We start from the raw sequence: 20,355 nt of genomic DNA, 5'->3' as shown, positions 1-20,355 counted from the left end.
TCTCAAAGAAAGAAAGGTTTGACCAATGGGCACAATTTGATAAGTAGAATCAGTTCTGATGCTTTATCATTTGAGGGAATAGTATGTTCTGGTGACCAATTCTACTGCAGAATAATTATGACATTATGCATCTCAAGATAGTCAGGAAAAAAAATTTAATTGACTCAACCATTAAAAGTCAAAACAATTTAAAGTATCAGGTCCACTAATAACTATGAATTGATCATTATTCAATGAATATATGAATCAAATTATGCATGGATGCAGCATACCAATCAAAACTAAATAATGAATTTTTGTAACAAATACTCCTTTATGAAAATATCCAGTTCCACTTTCCACAAATGCCAGTGTTATAATGGTGATGATGATTTTCAAGTAAAATGAATAGTGTCTGTGGTGGTTTAGATAAAAATGGCTGCCATAGGCTCATAAGCAGTGGCACTATTAAGAGATGTGGGCTTGTTGGAGTAGGTGTGGTCTTGTCAGAAGAGGTTTGTCACAGAAGGTGGACTTTGAAGTTTCAGAAGCTCAAACCTGGTCCAGTGTGTCATTGTCCCTTTCTGCTGCCTGCAGATAAAGCTGTAGAACTCAACTGTCTCTCCAAGACCATGTTTGCCCCTATGTCACTATGGTGATAATGGACTAACCTCTGACCTGTAAGCCAGGCCCAGTGCTCTCCTTTCTAAGAGGTGCTGTAGTCGTGGTGCCTCTTCACAGCAATAGAAACCCTAACTAAGCACTCACATTTTACTAATTCACAATTAAAATGAGTACACAAAATAATACAAGAGATTTCAAATTCATAAAATTGATGTCAGTTAGTTATTTTAGGAACAGAAAGTATTAAAGCTTGATATTAAGTCAATTAATTAATTTTAAATAAATTGTTTATTCTTTAACATGTCCCGAAAAAGTCATATTGGTGAATAAAAGATGTTTGACTAAACACTATTTTGGAGCTTAGATTGAGTAATTCTTTTGAGAATAATTATTCTTCATAGTACTCAGTTTGTCAAACAGGAAAATAATGAAAAATCTTTATCCCTGAGTAATTAGCCAGTTAAAAAGATTCTGTACTTTATCAAGGTAATTCCTATACTTTCTTATATCTTTGTTAGATTTTTGATTACATTAAAAACAAAGTTCACTCTGATTTCAGTTAATAAATACTATGTCATAGAAATATGTAATCTTATTTGGTTGTTGTTGTGTTATTCCTTTTATGTTGTCTTATTTTGTTTACAGGATGACATCATGTTATGTAGCTCAGGCTGACCTGAAATACATGAAGTATCCCAGTCTGACCTAAAACTGATCATCTTCACACTTCAGCCCTATATGTGCTGTAATTGCAGGTATGTGCCGTCACCTCCTGGTTAGTTTGGGTGTTTTGTTTGGTCTTGTTATTTTCTTTTCTGCTATATTAATTTAGTCCAGTGGGTTTTGGAAATTTTATGTTTCTTTGTTATTTTATATTGTTTTGTTTTGTTTGAGACAAGGTGTTGTACTCTGTGTGGTGTCCTGCACTGTTCCTCTGACCTCTGAGGGTAGGTAGCTTCACACTGCTCCTTTGAGGCAAGGCAGCTTCTGGAGCACACTGCCTGGCCTGAAGGACTTCATGCTGGGAAGCATGGGAACAAATCCCAGTGGGGTGCTGTAATGCCTGTGAACTCTGGCAGGTAAATGCTTAGCAGGGTGTGGAGATTAAAGCCCCGCTATTAAACCCAGACTGGCTATTTGGTAGCAGTGCATGGCTGGCAATAAGGCTCTAAAATAGAGCATTCTCAGGAAGATGAAGAAGCCAGGACCACAAAGGAGCCAGGATCAAGGAAAAGGCTTTCTTCTTCTTCTTCTTTTCTTCTTCTTCTTCTTCTTCTTCTTCTTCTTCTTCTTCTTCTTCTTCTTCTTCTTCTTCTTCTTCTTCTTCTTCTTCTTCTTCTTCTTCTTCTTCTTCTTGTGCCCTTCTCTCCTTTGTTCTGTCCTTTATAAACAGCCTGGGATCCAACTGCCTGCTTCCCATTCTTTTGCTTCTGAGATTGGCCATAGTTTTTTTTTTTTAATGCTAAATGTATGTGCAGGGGAGAGACTTAGAGAGTGGCTGGTCTGGCTACAGTCTCCTTCTCTCTCTCCTTTGGAGGTGGGGTTTGGGGTATGCCTAGAGCCTTGCACATCTGCCCCATTGTGGTGCATCCAGGCAAAGTGGATTTACAATCGGGAGTTCAGAAAGCACCTACAGGTTTATGATTATTTGCATAACCATCTTCTGGGTTTTGACTGACTTCAGCCGTTCATATTTCCAACTTTTACCTTTCTGCCACACAGCCCTGGCTGTCCTGAAATGTACTATGTAGACAAAGCTGGCCTCAGACTCACATAGATCTGCCTGCCTCTGCCTACCAGGTGCTAGAATTAAAGGCATGTCTGACTATGCCACACTGAATCAAGTTTTGTTTTGTTTTTATTTTGTTTTGATTTCAACTCTTTCCATGTTCTGTTTTTTCATAATATACTTTGTTCACATATCCCAGTCTCAGCTCCCTGTCCTTCCAATCATCCCAGTTATGCCCTTACAACTCCCTCCCCCTATCATCTGCTCCCCTTTTTCTCAGACAAGGGTTAGAGCTCTGGGTACCATATCACCCTAGGATCCCTAGTCACAGCAAGACTAAGCACCTCTTCTCCCACTATGGCCCAACACAGCAATCCAGGTAGGAGAGGGAAATCCAGTGGCAAAAGGCAGAGTCAGAGACAGCCTCTGCTCCAGTTGTCAGGGAACCCACATAAATACCAAGCTGTACATCTACTATAAATGTGGTGAAAAGACTCCTGCATACCCTTTGGTAGTTCAGTCTCTGGGAGCCCCCATGAGTCCATGTTAGTGACTCTGTAGGTGTTTATATACTGTCCTCCACAAGTCCAGCTCACTCAATTCTATCCCCTTCTCATCCACAAAACTCCCAAGCTCTGCCTGATTATGGCTATGATTCTCTGTCTGTTTCCATACCTTACTGAATGAAGCCTCTCAGGAAACAGTTTTTATCTGCAAGTACAACAGAGTGTCATTAACTGTGTCTAGGGTTGGCTTTCTCACATGGAAAAATTCTAAGTGAGGCCAGTCATTGATTGATTGTTCCCTTTTCTTTATCGCTGCACATCTTGTAGGCAGGATAAATCTGAAGTTGAGGGTTTTGTGAGTATGTTGATGTCCCACTGCTTCCATGGAACGTCCTGCCATGACAAGAGATGACCATGTCAGTCTCTATATACCCATTGGTAGGAATCTCAGATAGAGTCACTCCCACAGACTCCTGTAATTTTCCCAATCTCAGGTCTGCAGATGGTCCCAGAGATTCCTCTTACCATCCTCAATTCCACACTTTTGCACCCGCTCTTTAATCCTTCTTGCACCCAAAACCTGCTTGACATTCCCATACCCATTTTGAACCCTTCTCCGACCCACTTCCCTCTCTCCATCCACCTCTGATGCCTCTTATTACCCCCTCTGAGTGAGACTCACCCATCCTCCCTTGTGCCCTTCTTATTACCCCGTTTCTTTGGTCTGTGGATGTAGCATGACCATCATGCATGTTGTGGCTAATATCCATCTATAGGTGAGTGCACACCACACACATGCTACATTCCTACTGCTGTTTCCTTTACTCCACTCAGCCCGCCAACACCCATTTCCCATCTTCCCAAGATCCAATACTCCTCTGTTTCTTTTTAAAAGAGATGTAGGCCTCCCCAGGGTATCAGCTTTACATGGTATAACAAATTACAATAAGGGTAGGCACAAGCCCTCATATCGAGGTTGAATGGGATAACATCATAATAAAAGGAAAGTGACTCCAAGCACAGGCAAAATTGTCAAGAGAACCCCCTACTCTCACTGTTGGGTATCCCACAAAAAAGAAGCAATATAACCATAATATTTATTCAGAATTATTGAAATTAGTTGAAACCAATGAAGGCTCCATGATTACCCCTTCAGGCTTCATGAGCCTTTATGAATCATGCTTAGATGATTTTATGAGTTATATTCTCAGGGTGTATTAGATCCCCCTGGTTCCTAGAATCCTTCTGTCTCTTCTTTGATGTTTTAATAATCTTTTTCTTTCAATTAGTTTTATTTTATGTGCAGTGCTACAAGGGTGTCAAATCCCCTGGAATCACAGTTACAGGGCGTTGTGACCTGCCATGTGGGCACTGGAAATTGAATCTGGGTCTTCTGGAACGGTAGCCAGTGCTCTTATGCACTGACCATCTCGCCAGCTAGTTCCTCCCCTGTTAATGTGGGATTGCCCTGGTTTCACCTACTGTTTAGCTATGGGTCCTTTTATCTGCTCTCATCAGTTTCTGCATGATCGCCCTGTGCAGATGATTGACTAGGCACTGATATTTGACTATAGCATAATATCATTAGGAATCATTTTATTGGAATTTTTCAGTTGTGTCTGGTTCTTTTCTGGGTATGTAGGATTCCCAGCTTCCGAATGCTGGCCCTCCAGACACTGTCAGACCTGGTCTCCCTCTCAGGGTGAGGGTCTCAAGTTGCACCACTAATTGATTGTCATTCTGTGCCACCATTGGCCTAGCACACAGAGTAAACATAAATAAATAATAAATGATGTTATTTTTAAAAGAGGGAAATTTGATCATTTCTAAGTAAATGGGTATAAGTGTATAGCAGCCCATTCGTTAAAATAAATCCAGATTCAGACAAAAAACAGGTTTTCTCTCAAGTGGGTCTGTGTGTATGTACATAAAAAGAGGGGCTAAAATGTAGATGGAAGGCAAAAACCTGAAGAGGAAGGAAAAGGTGACAAAGAAATGCAGGTGAAAAGAATTAGCACTGGTTTCAAAAAGAATAATAAAGAAAATTTAATCAACTGATGATAAAACTTGTTTCTAAAAGCATCAAGCAAGAATACTCATGTATGTTAGATTTCACATAAAATCCTTCAAAATAAATGATTCTGTGGAAGAAAAAGTTTAAAAATTAGGCAAAGTGTCAGGCAGTTGTGGTGAGCACCATTAGTTCCAGCACTCAGAGGGAGAAGAAAGCAGATCAGACCAGTCAGGGAATTTCAGAACAAAGAGGGTTACACAAAGAAAACCCCTCTTGACAAATGAAATCAGTCTAAGCAGTAACTCACAACACTATCCAACAAGAGGTCATACTGAGAATACCCACAATGAAAGGTTTCACAGACACACAAACACAAATACACACAAAGTTGTTTTGAAATATACTTGAATGATTACAGGAGATGAAGACTAACAGAGTTGATACCTTAGTAATTAAGGTTACTGGCACCACAGCTGACACTTCCTTAGGTCAGGACACAGACCAAACTAACTACAATCTGTTCCCCACAGAGCAATGGCAGCTGCAAAGCACATCCCTGATGAACCTCAGCTAAGAAGCAGAATGAGCCATGATCTCCAGAACATCCTGGCAGAAGTGGGACTGTCTATTGATTACTGGTTGCCTAAGCTTCAGGAAGACCTGGGTGTGACCTCTGCCCGGGCCTTACAATATTTAGAAAAAAGAGACCTCCAGAAGCTGAAGTCCCAAACACAACACACATGGGAGAAAAAGGCTCTGGAGAAGCTACTTGACCTCTCACAGCCAAAGACTGATGCACAGCTGCAGGAAACTCCAGCAGAGATGATAAAAAACAGGCAGAGGCAGAAAGAGTCAAAAGAAGAGGAAGTGAAAATAACCTCATTTGCTGAATTCATTAACATCTTAAAGAAAACCCACAAAATCCTGATGGAAATGAATTTGAAAAGTGAGTCCCCAGAAACAGAGGAAGAAGCAAAAAGAAAGACTACACATGAGGTGACCACAGCTCTCAGCTCCTTCTTGAAGTACCTCAGAGAAACAGAGCAGCCAGACATGCAGCTGCTGCTACTCTCCATTGCAGCTGGTGCAGGCTATCAATTAGAAAACAGCATTTTTCAGCATCTTCTTGGGTGTAAGGAGGTAAACTTCCTCTTGGATCAAATGCAAAGTAACCAACACAAATACCAAGAGCTTAAAAATATTTGCAATTACAGAGCCCAGGCATTTCTGGTGCTCACAGCACTAAGAGCCACAGTTGAAATCACCAATACAGTTGAAATCACCGATATTTCTATAGAAGAGAAAAGACAACATTTGTCATTAATAAAACAACATATGGGGAAATTGTTGTCTAACGAAGTTGTACATGTCCTCACAAAACATGGAGCACATCAAGACTGGGAAACTCTGGAGAATGATTTGAGATTACTCATTGATGGAGACTATAAAGCCACCACCCCTTCTTTACAAATGGATGAGGTAAAAAAACAATTACAAAGTCTCTGCCATGAAAAGAAACAGACTTATAAGGAACAAAATAATGACAGCAACACAAAGGGAAAGATAGAAAATGGACCTTTCCTAGATTTACTCCAACGTTTAGGCCTAGAACATTACTACCCAAAAAGAATGAGCAGAGCTGACTTCCATCTGATCTACAAGGCCTCTGTGCACAACTCACAGCCAAGATCTGAAAAAGAGCTTCCTTTCTATTTCTTACAAAAGCTACTGATGTTGGATTATGGTTTGAGAAATCTTGTCTTCAACGATGTTCAAAACATAAGAGAACCAATCTCCATGGATTCCTCTGATCATGAAAATGAAAATTTTGATCCATATGAAGATGCCATTGAAGACATTGGCAGTCTTAGCTATCCTTCAGCCACTGAGTCCTGGCCCCATATTCACCCAATGGATATCCAGATGGCCATTTTTCACTGTGCAGATGATCTTTCCAGGCAATATATTTTGACCAAACTTTCCATTTGTCAATATGCTCTCCCCCTTGTGGTGCCAAATCCCAACACTGCTCAGATGGAATTTAATCTCTGGTCTCTCAGACAAATTAAGAAAAGTTGGCAAGACTCTAGTGAGTCACCACAGAACCAGAGCTACAGTCACAAGAATCATCAGATATGTCGAGTCTTTATCCCTATTGTATCCTTCATTAGAGTAGGAAATGGCCTCTCTGCTTCCAAATCTCAGATCATGAACACTCTCCTCAGTAAACATAAACACGATGTGTTTTTTCATAGACACTGCAGAGGAAGCAACAAACACTGCCTCCTGATGGAGGGGGTGGTGGAAATCAGCTGGTTCTGTCCTGGGGGACAAGGTGAGGACATATTTGATAAATGTCTGGCCTTCACCAATCTTCATGGAGATGCCAAGGAACATAGTCAACAACTCAGCTTCCTGCAAGATGTCTCTTCTCTTATTGTGATCCTCATGTCAGCTTCTGATAACGATAAAGAAAACCAGAAGCTTGTGAGACACCTCTGTCAGTCATCAAGACCTTTGATCTGTTTGGTTGATGACAAAGAAAAGGACATAGCAAATAATTCTGGGAAAAGAATGAGAATTGGCATCAAGAATAAAAATGAGGCACAATTAACAGAGCAGCTCACAAATGCCATCAAACAGTTTCTAGAGTTCTCTAATACTGCTCTCAGTTTAGAGGACTGTTCAGAGATAGCTAGAAAACAAGGATTCCTTGTTGATGAAGATCAGACAGACTGCAAGGAAGCCAAAGAAAACGCACAGATTATCATGGCCCTCTTGGAGGAATGCAATTTAAAACAGAGAAAAGAGAATTTATTGCCTCTTCAGGGACAACTTTGGCACCTTTGGTGTAAGAAAGACAAAGAATTCTATCATCTGAGAGAAAAGGGGAATAGGAGCATTGAACAACACAAGAGTGAGATTGAGTCTGATAAAAAAACAATTCGATGTCAGCAACTGGAAAAAGCCTTTCCTCTCAATGATTTAATGCGCTCTGTTCTTGAACTTCTTCAAGAATATTCAGAAACCCCTAGCAAAGTCTACTTTTTGCAGTGGCTTACTCTGTTCTTTGAAAACCTGTCTACAGATCACTTGGAAAGGTTACAGGAAAAGCAGAGATCATTGTGGTTAATGGTACAAAGAGAAAAGCAAAAAGCACCAAAGAGCAACTCCCTGACACTCTGGCAGAAGCAGATAGAAGCCATCTCCACAGAGATGAATGACTGTTCTTTAGGGACTGAGCACCTTCTCCGAGAAATTGGCCAGATCTATGAAGTTTTAGAAGAAACTTCCTCCTCTAGAGATAGCCTTTTTCTCTGCCTCCCTCAGATTGCTGCAGACCTGATGATTGCTGGTGTTCCCATTGAACTGATGGATGGGGATGCTTCATATGTGCCTCTAAAGTGGGTAGCAGCTATTTTTGACAAGATCTCAGAGAAAGTTGGAGACAAAAGACTGTTTGTTCTCTCTGTCCTTGGCCTGCAGAGCTCAGGGAAATCTACCCTGCTGAATGCCCTCTTTGGGTTGCAGTTCACAGTCAGTGCAGGCAGGTGTACCAAGGGGGCCTACATGCAACTCCTGAAAGTGGAAGAGACATTCACAGAAGAACTTGGCTTTGACTTTGTGCTTGTTGTAGATACTGAAGGACTTCGGGCACCAGAACTCAACAGTAAATCCCAGAATTGGGATCATGAGTTGGCAACCTTTGTGATTGGCCTTGGAAACTTGACTCTGATCAATATTTTTGGGGAAAATCCATCAGAGATGCAAGACATCCTACAAATAGCTGTCCAGGCCTTTCTAAGGATGAAACAGGTGAAAATCTCCCCCAGTTGCCTCTTTGTCCATCAAAATGTGGGAGAAGTTACAGCTAAAGACCAAACTATGGAAGGACGAAGGCGAATGGAGCAGAAACTCGATGAAATGACAGCATTGGCTGCTGAGTTGGAAGAGTGCTCAAACATATCCCGCTTCAGTGATGTTATTAAGTTTGATGTCAACAATCATGTCTACTACTTTGCTCACCTCTGGGATGGCAATCCCCCAATGGCCCCTCCTAATCCTCGTTATAGCTACAATGTTCAGGAACTAAGAAATGCAATTCTTTTAACTGCTCAGCAGAAATCTAGGGGAAGGATTTTGAAAATTTCAGATGTAAAATTTCGAGTTCAGGATTTGTGGAAAGCTTTGATCAGTGAGAATTTCATTTTCAGTTTCAGGAACACCAAAGAGGTCGTTGTCATGAGCAAACTTGAAACCAAGTATAACCAATGGACCTGGGAGATGAGGAATCATGTACTAGACTTGCAGAATCAGCTGAACAATCAGATTCAAAATGGGAAAGTCCTGACACTTACAACCAATTTAGTAGAGGTTCCAATTAACAATAAATATAACACTATTAAACAAGCATTTGACAAGTATTTTGAAGAAGATGCAGATAGTGAAATATTGGTTCAGTGGAAAGCAAATTTCGAACATAAGTTAGAAATCCTTAAAAATGCACTAATTTTAGACACCAGAAGTAAGGGTAATGAACTCATCAGTCTGAAGGAAAGCCAAGAAATACTAAATAATCAAAAGTCACAGTATGAAAATGAATTGTTAAAGAATAGCCAAGAGTTAGCTTTAAGTGTGAAGAATAAGGAATTAAGTGATGAAGAGTTGCATGAGAAATTCAATGAACTCTGGAAAAATTGGATCCACCATGTTTCATTGCATGCTCCTCGTATCACAGAACCTAACATTGATTTGGATTCTGAAAGTATCCTTCTTGAGTATTTCAAGAAGGACAAAAATATAGCGGAAAGACTAAAAATAAAGTCTGGAAAAAAGTTTGAAATCATTTATGACAAACATATCCAAATGAAAAAAAAATATGGTGTAATTCCAAAGAGTTTAGAAACATGTCATAAAGAATCCATCAATAAGACTACTAGTAACATTGATTTTAAATTTACTGAAACACTTAAAAATATTCAGAAACGAAAGTGTGATTACAATCAGAATTACTTTCATGAAATCTTGAGGATCATAGAAAATGAGCTGAAATCTGAACTCTCTGTGAAAGACTACACATTTACCAGAGACTACAACATTGACTTATCCTTGTACCTATTCCAAAGAGCATCCAAGGATTTCAAGAAAATGCATGAGGCATTCAAGAGTGAGAATGACCCTGTGAACTATCTGGAGAGAAAGAAAGATGATTTCTTTATGAGTTTTAAGATCTCCTGCCAAGGTGCCACCTCCATCACATCCTTCGTTGACTTCCTATGGCTCAAGCTCACTCCTGCTATTTCTGCTGCCATATGGGAGATCATGGGCCCTAAAGTAGCTAGAGACATGCAAGCCACCTGCCCTGAATTCAATGGAAATAGATCTAACCTGGAGAATTATATTCTCTACTCTCTAGCAGAAGAAGAAAATTTTGATAAATACTGGCAATACCTTCATCATCCAGAATCATTTTTCAGGGACTACATTAGAGACCACATTAGAAGATATTGTTCAAAAAAAAACAGTGAAAAAATAAAGTCTTTTTTACAAAGAAGTTTACGTGACATCAAAAATACCATCGATTCTGCCATTCAGGAGTCCACAGTGGTAGCTAAGGATGAAGGCAGCACTGCATCTGGCTGGCTGGATTTGTTCTGTGACCACCTAGGAAGCACCCTGATATTTCCCAGGAGAGATCTAGTAAGCATTGAGCACCAGGAGATAACCGACACTCAGTTTTTTGAAAAAGCCATGAGCTCAGCTTTAGACCGTGAAATGAGCAGAGTAGAAGAGGAATGTTCAAGTAAGCAAATGGATGAAATCATTCCTGACATTGAAAAAATTCTCTCTGAACATCTCTGTGGCTGCTGGAAACAATGTCCTTTTTGTAAAGCTATTTGTACAAACACCATTCCCCAACATGAAGGAGACCACAGTGTGCCATTCCACCGTCCTCAGTCTGTCAGTGGTTGGTATTACCATAAAACAGATTACTTTGCTAATAATGTGTGTACTAGTTCAGTAGCAAGTGACCTTACATTTATGTTAGATGACCTCCGGAAATTTCCATACAAGAAATATAGAGAAGCAGGAGATGATTTTGCCACATGGAGCATCACCCCAGATTCATCTATTCAGCCATATTGGAAATGGTTTGTCTGTCACTTCAAATCAGAGCTAGAAGAGATATATGAGAAAAAATTTACAAATCTTGGTAGTATTCCAGATTTATGGACCAAAATCACAAAGGAAGAAGTACTTGATGACTTGAAGGGCTGTAGAAATTTCACTTTAACCAAGAGAGCCTAATGGTTAATGCCATAAAGGAGGAGCTATAGTAGACAAATGAGCTTCCTCAAGATTACACTTTATTGGGAAAATTTTTGTCAGATCAATATGAAGATAAACTTTGATAAACTAATACTGTTTAGATCAATTAATGGTTTTACAAAATTTATGGTTTGATTTAAATAGTTTTAGAAAGTTAGGGTAATTGATAAAAAGTTTAAGAAAATGGTTTAAATTGTTCTACCAGATAGTATGATAAAGTTATGATTAAAAGTAGAATATTCCTTATTCCTTGTAGAATAGTTAGGGCTACAGAGGTTAGAAAAGTAGTACAGTGAGCTTTTATGCATTGTAAGCACAAAATTGTAGTAGGAAGAGAAAATATGGTTGGAAAAACTTAATGGTCAAAGAAAACAATTCATTTGAGGTTGATTCTAAGTTCCTGGATTTTGTGATCTAGAGATGTGGTCATCGGTTTTGATGTGCATCCTCAAAATGAACAAAGAGTAAATAATTCTATTATGAGTATAGAGTAAAGTGAGCAGATTATTAGTCAGTTTCAATGAAGAAATCTTCAAAAATAAGTCATAAGATAGATGACCCATTTCTTGGTAAATACAAATTGTCTTAATCATGAGGGGAATATAAATATATAGACTTGGCTTACTTAAACTTTCTTAATTAATGACCAAAGAATTATTGCTTTGGGGCTACATTAGAGATATAGATACATGAAAGAAAAATAGATGAGAAATGTTAAGTTACTTATGAGTTTCAAAAGAAAAATACATAATCAACAATCCTGTTGTAAATAATTCATAGTTAATGATTTAAAGAACATGTTTTAGAAGAACATGGCTTTGGGTGATTGTTTTTAGAGAATATGTAATTTGTAGCTATGAAGTGACATTATTCTTCCATAGAGAATTTTGTCTTACATGGTATAAAAAGACTATGAGAAAAGATAAAGTTGTTAGATCTTGTTTGTTGGAGCTTGCTTCATCCACCAAGTGTGTGAGCATGTACCTGATTTACACTGTTGTCAATGGCACATCGCCTCCTTGGATCATTGTTATAGCTAGTCTTCAACATCCTAGTATCAACTTGGGTTGCATTATAAATAAAATTAGAAAAAATAAATTAGTTACTACTTCAAGATTTCAATATTTTCCAATAAAATTATTTTATTTCTCTGATTTGATATCTCCTGTTTTATATCTATGCACTATGTATGTTAATGCTTTATTCTTTCACCTTTTCCCTCGTTTAATTTAATTTTGGTTGTTTTTTGTTCCTGTTCTTTTAGGTGGGTATTGTTCACATGAGTTTCTTATTTCTTGTTTCTTTCTGTTTGTTTGTTTGAAAAAGAGATAAATAATAGCAAAATTGTGTTTGTAGGGAAATAGGGAGGTTCTGGAAGGAACTAGGAGAGAGCAAAACATATGATCAAAATGTACTATATAAAAATGTTTTCAAGAAAATACAATGAGCAGAGATCCAGGGACACAGGTCTGATGAGATGGCCTTCTGAGTAGCCAGGAAGCAGAGAGGTCTCTGCCGAGCTTGCGGAAAATGCTCCCCCTGGATTGGTTTATGGAAGCAGGAACCCTGCTTTGGGATGTGTGTTTCCAGCCTGCGGACCGTGCATCCAGAACAGGCACTCAGGCCATCTGCCACCAGGAACAAGGGAGATCCAGGGACACAGGCCTAGTGAGACAGTGCTCCGAGTAGTCGGGGAGCAGAGAGGTCTGTGCCGAGCGCTCAGAACGTGCGCAGCACCCGATTGGTTCATGGGAGCAGGTATCCTGCCTTAGGGTGTTTGCTTCCAACCGGCTGGCCCCCCCACATTGGTTCATGAGAGCAGGAATCCTGCCTTAGGGTGTTTGTTTCCACCTGGTGGCCCATGCATGCAGAACGGGAGCTCAGAAAATCTACCACCAGGAACAGTGGAGATCCAGGGACATAGGGCAGGTAAAAGGGAGAGATGAGAACCAATCACTGACAACAAGACCATGTATAATCACGGACAAGATGGAAAGAGGAAAGCGAAAGAACGTACTCCAGGGAAACCAAGATAACCTGGCAACAGGAAAACCAGAACTCCCATCACAGTAAACAGCAGAATGCCAAACACTCCAGAAAAAAAAAGACTCAGACCCAAAAGCATACCTCAAGAAGATGATAGAGATCTTTAAACAAGAACAGGAGGAAAAGCATAAAGAATTAGAAGCTTTAAAAGAGGGAACAAGAAAAACACTTAAATAACTCAAAGATCTAGAGGAAAACAGAACCAAAGAGATGAAGAAATGGAAGAAGGAATTTAAAATGGAAATGGAAACAATAAAGAAAACACTAAAAGAGACAATGCTAAAGGTAGAAAACCTAAAAAAGAAACCAGGAGTCACAGATGCAAGCACCTCCAACATACTACAAGAGATGGAAGAGAAAATCTCGGGGGCTGAAGACAACATTGAAAACATAAACAAAACAGTCAGAGAAGATGCAAAAACTAAAAAGCTCCTAACCCAAAAATGTCCAGGAGATCCAGGACACAAAGAGAAGACCAAACCTAAGGATAATAGGAACAGAAGAGAATGAAGAATATCAACTAAGAGGTATAATAAATATCTTCAACAAAATTGTGGAAGAAAACTTCCCTACCCTTAAGAATGAGATTACCATGAGCATAAAAGAAGCCTACAGAACTCCAAATAGAGTGGACTAAAATGAAATTCCTCCCAAAACATAATAGTCAAAACACCAAGTGCCCAAAGCAAAGAAAGAATACTAAAAGCAGTAAGGGAAAAAGGTCATGTAATATATAAAGGCAGATCAAACAAAATCACATGTGATTTCTCAACAGAGACTATGAAAGCTAGAAGATCCTGGACAGACATCATGCAGACCCTAAGAGAACACAAGTGTCAGCCCAAGCTGCTATACCCAGCAAAACTCTCAATCATCATAGATGGAAAGACCAAGATATTCCAAGACAAACCTAAATTTACACATTATATGACTACAAACCCAGTACTATAATGAATTATAGGTGGAAAACCCAATATAAGGAGGGGAACTACATCCTAGTAAAAACCAGAAAATCCTAAGCAAGAAAACCAAAAGAAGAAAGACACACAGACACAATAATATCTCCAAAGAAAAAATAGGAGGAAATAGCAACCACTATTCCTTGATATTTGTTAACATAAATGGACTCAATTCCTCAATAAAAAGTTATAGGTTATCAGACTGGATACATAAACAAAACCCAGAATTTTGCTGCATACAGGAAACTCATCTCAGAGACAAAGATAGACACTATCTCAGAGTAAAAGGTTGGGAAAAAACTTCCAAGCAAACAGTCCCAAGAAGCAAGCTGGAGTGGCCATTCTAATATTGAATAAAGTAGATTTTCAACCAAAAGTTATCAAAAAAGATAAGGAAGGACACTTTTTACTCATTACTGGGTAAATTTGTCAGGAGGAACTCTCAATTCTTAACATATATGCTTCAAATACAAGAGCACCCATATTCATAAAAGAAACCCTACTAAAGCTCAAAAAATACATTGTACCCCACACAATAATAGTGGGAGACCTCAACACCCCACTCTCACCAATGGACATATCATGGAAACAGAAACTGAACAAGGACACAGTGGAACTAGGAGAGGTTATGAACCATTTGGAATTAATATATATCTACAGAACATATCATTCTAAAATAAAAGAATACACCTTCTAAGCACTTCACTGCACCTTCTCCAAAATTGACCATAAAACAAGCCTCAATAGATATAAGAAGATTGAAATACTCCCATGTATCCTATCATATCACTATGGTCCAAGGCAGGTCTTTAATAACAACAATGAAAACAAAAAGCCCATATACACATGGAAACTAAACAATGCTCTATTAAATGATAGCAGGGTCAAAGAATAAAAAAAAGAAAGAAATTAAGGAAGTTTCTAGAATTTAATGAAAACAATAACAAAACATGCCCAGACCTATGGTATGCAATGAAAGCAGTACTGAGAGGAAAACTCATAGCTCTGAGTGCTTCCAAAAAGATACTGGAGAGAGCATACACTAGCAACTTGACAGCACAGTTGAAAGCTCTAGAACAAAAGGAAGCAGATAAACCCAAGAGTAGACGGCAAGAAATAACCAAACTTAGGGCAGAGATAGACCAAATAGAAACCAAAAGAACTATTCAAAGAATCAACAAAACCAAGAGCTGGTTCTTTGAGAAAATTAACAAGATTGATAAACCCTTAGTCAGACTAAGTAGAGGGCAAAGAGAGAGTTCCAAATTAACAAAATCAGAAATGAAATTGGATACATAATAACTGAAACTGAGAAAATTCCAGAAATCATCAGATCCTACTACAAAAGCCTTTACTCAACAAAACTGGAAAATCTGGAGGAAATGGATTAATTTAACTAAAGTTAAATCAGGACCAGGTAAACCATCTAAATAATCCCATAACACCTAAAGAAATAGAAGCAGTCATCAAAAGCCTTCCAACTAAAATAAGCCCAGGTCCAGATGGGTTTAGTGCAGAATTTTATCAGACATTTATTGACAACCTAATACCAATATTCTCCAAACTATTTACAAAATAGAATCAGATGGAACACTACCTAACTCTTTTTTTGAGGCTACAATTACCCTCATTACTAAACAACACAAAGATCATACAAGGAAAGAGAACTTCAGACCAATCTCACTTATGAACATTGATGCAAAAATACTTAACAATATCCTTGAAAACCGAATCCAAAACACATCAAAATGATCATTCACCATGATCAAGTAGGCTTCATACGTGGGATGCGGGGATGGTTTCATATATTGAAATCCATCAATGTAATCAACCATATAAACAAACTCAAAGAGAAAAATCACATGGTCATCTCACTAGATGCTGAGAAAACATTTGACAAAATACAGCACCTCTTCATGTTAAAAGTCTTAAAAAGAACAGGAATCCAAGGCCCATACCTAATCATAATAAAAGCAATATACAGCAAACCAACAGCAAACATCAAACCTAACAGTGGGAAACTTGAAGCAATTCCACTAAAATCAGGGACTCAACAAGGCTGCCCATTCTCCCCCTACCTATTCAATATAGTAATGGAAGTCCTGTCTGAAACAATTAGACAGCAAAAGGAAATCAAAGGGAAACAAATTGGAAAGGAAGAATCAGATACATCACTGTTTGCAGATGACATGATAGTGTACTTAAGTGACCCCAAAAATTCCATGAAATAACTGCTATAGCTGATAAACAAGTTCAGCAACGTGGCTGGATATAAAATTAACTCCAACAAATCAGTAGCCTTCCTCTACTCAAAGGACAAACATTAGGAGAATGAAATTAGGGAAAAGATACCCTTCACAATAGTCACAAAAACTATGAAATACCTTGGTGTGACTCTAACTAAGCAAGTGAAAGGTATCTTGACCTGTATGACAAGAACTTCAAACCTCTAAAGAAGGAAATCAAGGAAGATCCCAGAAAATGGAAAGATCTCCCATGCTCATGGATTGGAAGGATCAACATTGTAAAAATGGCCATCTTATCAAAAGCATTCTATAGATTCAATGCAATCCCCATCAAAATTCCAGCCCAATTCTTCATAGAACTTGAAAGAGCAATGTGCAATTTCATCTGGAATAACAAAAGACCCAGAATAGCCAAATACATCCTCAACAATAAGAAAACATCTGTAGGAATCACTATCCCTGACATCAAGCTATATTGAGTCAATTGTGCTAAAAACTGCACAATGGTACTGGTATAGTGGTATGCACGTGTGTCAATGGAATTGAATAAATGGTTCAACTGGCACTCAGCATGCAGAAGATTGAAAATAGACCCTTTTTTATCTCTTGTACAAAGCTCAAGTTGAAGTGGATCAAAGATCTCCACATTAAACCAGGTACACTGAAAGTATTAGATGAGAAAGTAGGGAAAACCGTAGAACATATAGGCACAGGAGAAAATTTCTTTTAATTTGACCTTCATAGGCTCATGGCCATATCAAAATTCAAATTGCATTAAGTCCAGCAGAAACATCCCCATAATATTTAATAGTCGCAACATGGAACAAAACTCCCAATCAATTCTGAGACTTGAGGAAAACTCCTAGTAGTGATACCCTGAAAAATCATAAAAGACAAATCAAAGATTTTTAAAAAGACTTTCATATATTTTCAGACTTATATTGTCTATTTTCTTTTTTTATATTGGATAGTCTCTGTATTTACATTTCAGATGTTACCCCTTCTCCCCCAGTTCCATCTTCCATCTCCCTACTATTGCCTCCATGAAGGGTTTCCCTCTCCAAATCTCCTCTTTCCACCTCAGCACATTGGCATTCCCCTAACCTGGGAAAATGTGCCTTCACTGGACCAAAGTCCTCTCCTCCCATCCATGCCAGAGGATACTATTCTCTGCTGCATATGCACCTGGAGCCATGATAATCTCCATTCGAACTCATTGGTTGGTGTTTTAGTCCCTGGGAGCAGTGGTGGGTTTGGTTAATTAATAATTTTGTTCTTCTCATGGGTTTACAGACCCTTTCAGCTCCTTTAGTCTTTTCACTAGCTCCTTCATTGGCTTCCCCATGTTCAGACTGATGGTTAGCTGAAAGCATTCTCCTCTGTATCAGTATGGCTCTGGCAGAGCTTCTGAGGAGGCATCCATATCAGATTTCCGCCAGTAGGCACTACGTGGCATCAGCAATAGTGTGTGTGTTTTGTGGCTGCATATCGGAAGGATCTCCAAGTGAGGCATTTTCTGGACGATCTTTTCTCTAATTCTTACTCCTCTATTTGTCTCATTGTTTCCTCCCATGAGTGTTTCCTTCTCTCTTCTAAGAATGACTGAGGCATCCACCTTCTGGTCTTCCTTCCCTTTGAGTTTCATAAAGTCTGTGAATTGTTTTGTGGGCTAGTATTCGCTTATCAATGAATACATACCACAAGTGTTCTTTTGTGGCTTGGTTACCTCACTCAACATGATAGCTTCAAGTTCCATCCATATTCCTAGGAATTATATGAAGTCATTGTTTCTAATATCTGAGTAGTACTCCATTTTGTAAATGTACCACAATTTCTGTATCCATTCTTCTGTTGAAGGACATCTGGGTTCTCTTTAGTTTCTGGCTATTATAAATATGGCTGCTATGAACATGGTAGCCCATGTGTCCTTGTTAGATGTTAGAGATTCTTTTGAGTACATGTACAGAAGTGGTACAGTAGGGTCTTCAGGTAGTATTATGTCCAATTTTCTGAGGAACAGCCAGACTGATTTCCAGAGTGGTTGTACCAGCTTACAACCTAACCAACAATAGAGGAGCATTTCTCTTTCTTCACATCGTCATCAGAATCTGCTGTCATGTGAGTTTTGGATCTTAGCCATTCTTACTGGTGTCAGGTAGAATCACAGGGTTGTTTCCATTTGCATTTCTCTGATAACTAGGGATGCTTATTTAGGTGCTTCTTTAGGAATTTTATATTCCTCAGTTGAAAACTTTTTGTTTAGCTCTGCACCCCATTTTTTAATAGAATTATTTGATTCTATGGAGTTCTTTGTATATATTTGGTACTAGCCCTCTATTATGTAGGTTTGATAGAGATCTTTTTCCAATTTTTTGGTTGCTGGTTTGTCCTCTGCCTTACAGAAGCTTTGCAATTTCACGAGGTCCCATTTGTCAATTCTTGATCTTAGAGCATAAACCATTGGTGTTCTGTTCATGATTTTTTTATTTCTATGTGTTCTAAGCTCTTCCCCACTTTCTGTTCATTAGCTTCAGTGTATTTGGTTTTATGTAGAGGTCTTGATCCACTTAGACTTGAACAGGAGATAAGATGGGATCAATTTGCATTCTTTTGCATGCTAACTGCTAGTTAAACCAGCACCATTTGTTTAAGATTCTGTCCTTTTTCCATTTATTGTTTTTAGCTCCTTTGTCAAAGTTAAAGTGACCATAGGTGTGTGGTTTCAATTCTGGGTCTTTGTTTTTATGCCATTGATCTACCTGCCTGTCTCTGTACTAATACCATGCAGTTGTTATCACAACTGATCTGTAATACAACTTGAGGTCCGTGAAGGTGATTCACCTGGATATTTTTTTTTTATTGTTGAAAATAGTTTTTGCTATCCTGGGTTTTGTATTATTTCAAATGAATTTGAAAATTACTTTTTCTAACTCTATCAATAATTGATTCTGGCCCGGTCCTGAGGCCGCTCGGAGAGCAGGCCGGCACTGCCCGAAGGTGGCGGCAGAGCCATCGGCCTCAAGGTGGACTTCGGGGCCAACTGGTGGGCCGGCCGCCTGCTGTCCTTCATGCTGGTGGTGCTGCTGGTGGTCATCATAGTCCTTGCCTTCAACTACTGGAGCATCTCCTCCCGCCACGTTCTGCTTCAGGAGGAGGTGGCCGAGCTGCAGGGCCAGGTCCAGTGCACTGAGGTAGCCCGTGGAGGACCCCTCAAGCAATCATCTTCCACATGGGAAAGAGCAAGTCAAACGAGTTGGTGATGCAGGGATGCCTGGAGTAGAAGAGAATGATGTAGCAAAAGTAGATGATCTTCCTGCTGCTTTAAAGAAGCCCCCTGTGTTAGCTTCTCAACATGAAAGTCATCAAACAATCTCCCATCTTCTAACTGGACAGCCTCTCTCACCAAACATGGTTCCAGGTTCACATCTAAACCAGAATGAAAATCCCAGTACTTCAAAACAGAACCCTTCAAATCCTCTTGAGCACATAATTCCAGGCCCAAACCTGGAGCGGGAACCCAGAATTCAAACAGACACACTAAAGCAGGCCACCAGGCACAGAGCCAATGATTTTCACAAGTTGAAGCAAAATGATGAAGAACGAGAGCTTCAGATGGATCCTGCAGACTATGGCAAACAGCGCTTCAGCGATGTCCTTTAAGTCCAAGGGATTCCCGGAACCCAAAGTGCTGTGCAGCAGATCATCTCTCCTTGTCAAAGTTGACTTTTGTTGTAAAGATCAGTTGTATCAGTTGTAAAGATACATTGAGATAGGTTTAAGGAAACTTTAATGAAGGAATGTACCGATGTACATATGTGAACTTTTTCATATTGTATTATCAAAGCAGATACTTTTTTTTTTTTTTTTGGTTACAACACAGCTGGGCCAAAAACAGTTAATCTTTGCATTTTAAAGCAAACTA

General features: G+C 39.1%; 1 protein-coding gene across 1 annotated transcript; it reads left to right on the top strand.

Annotated features, from left to right (window-relative positions):
* Positions 1-5,386: 5,386 nt before the first annotated feature.
* Positions 5,387-11,161, top strand: LOC308417716 (interferon-induced very large GTPase 1-like; the record flags this gene model as incomplete). Its single annotated transcript, XM_080913037.1, has 1 exon — positions 5,387-11,161. One exon carries the CDS (start codon positions 5,387-5,389, stop codon positions 11,159-11,161), a length of 5,775 nt encoding a protein of 1,924 aa, XP_080769163.1.
* Positions 11,162-20,355: the final 9,194 nt, after the last annotated feature.

Source organism: Micromys minutus (genome assembly GCF_963924665.1).
Source record: "Micromys minutus genome assembly, chromosome: 2".
NCBI lineage: Eukaryota > Metazoa > Chordata > Mammalia > Rodentia > Muridae > Micromys > Micromys minutus.
Note: the sequence above shows the minus strand (reverse complement) of the source record. Positions and strands in the feature narration are given on the sequence as shown.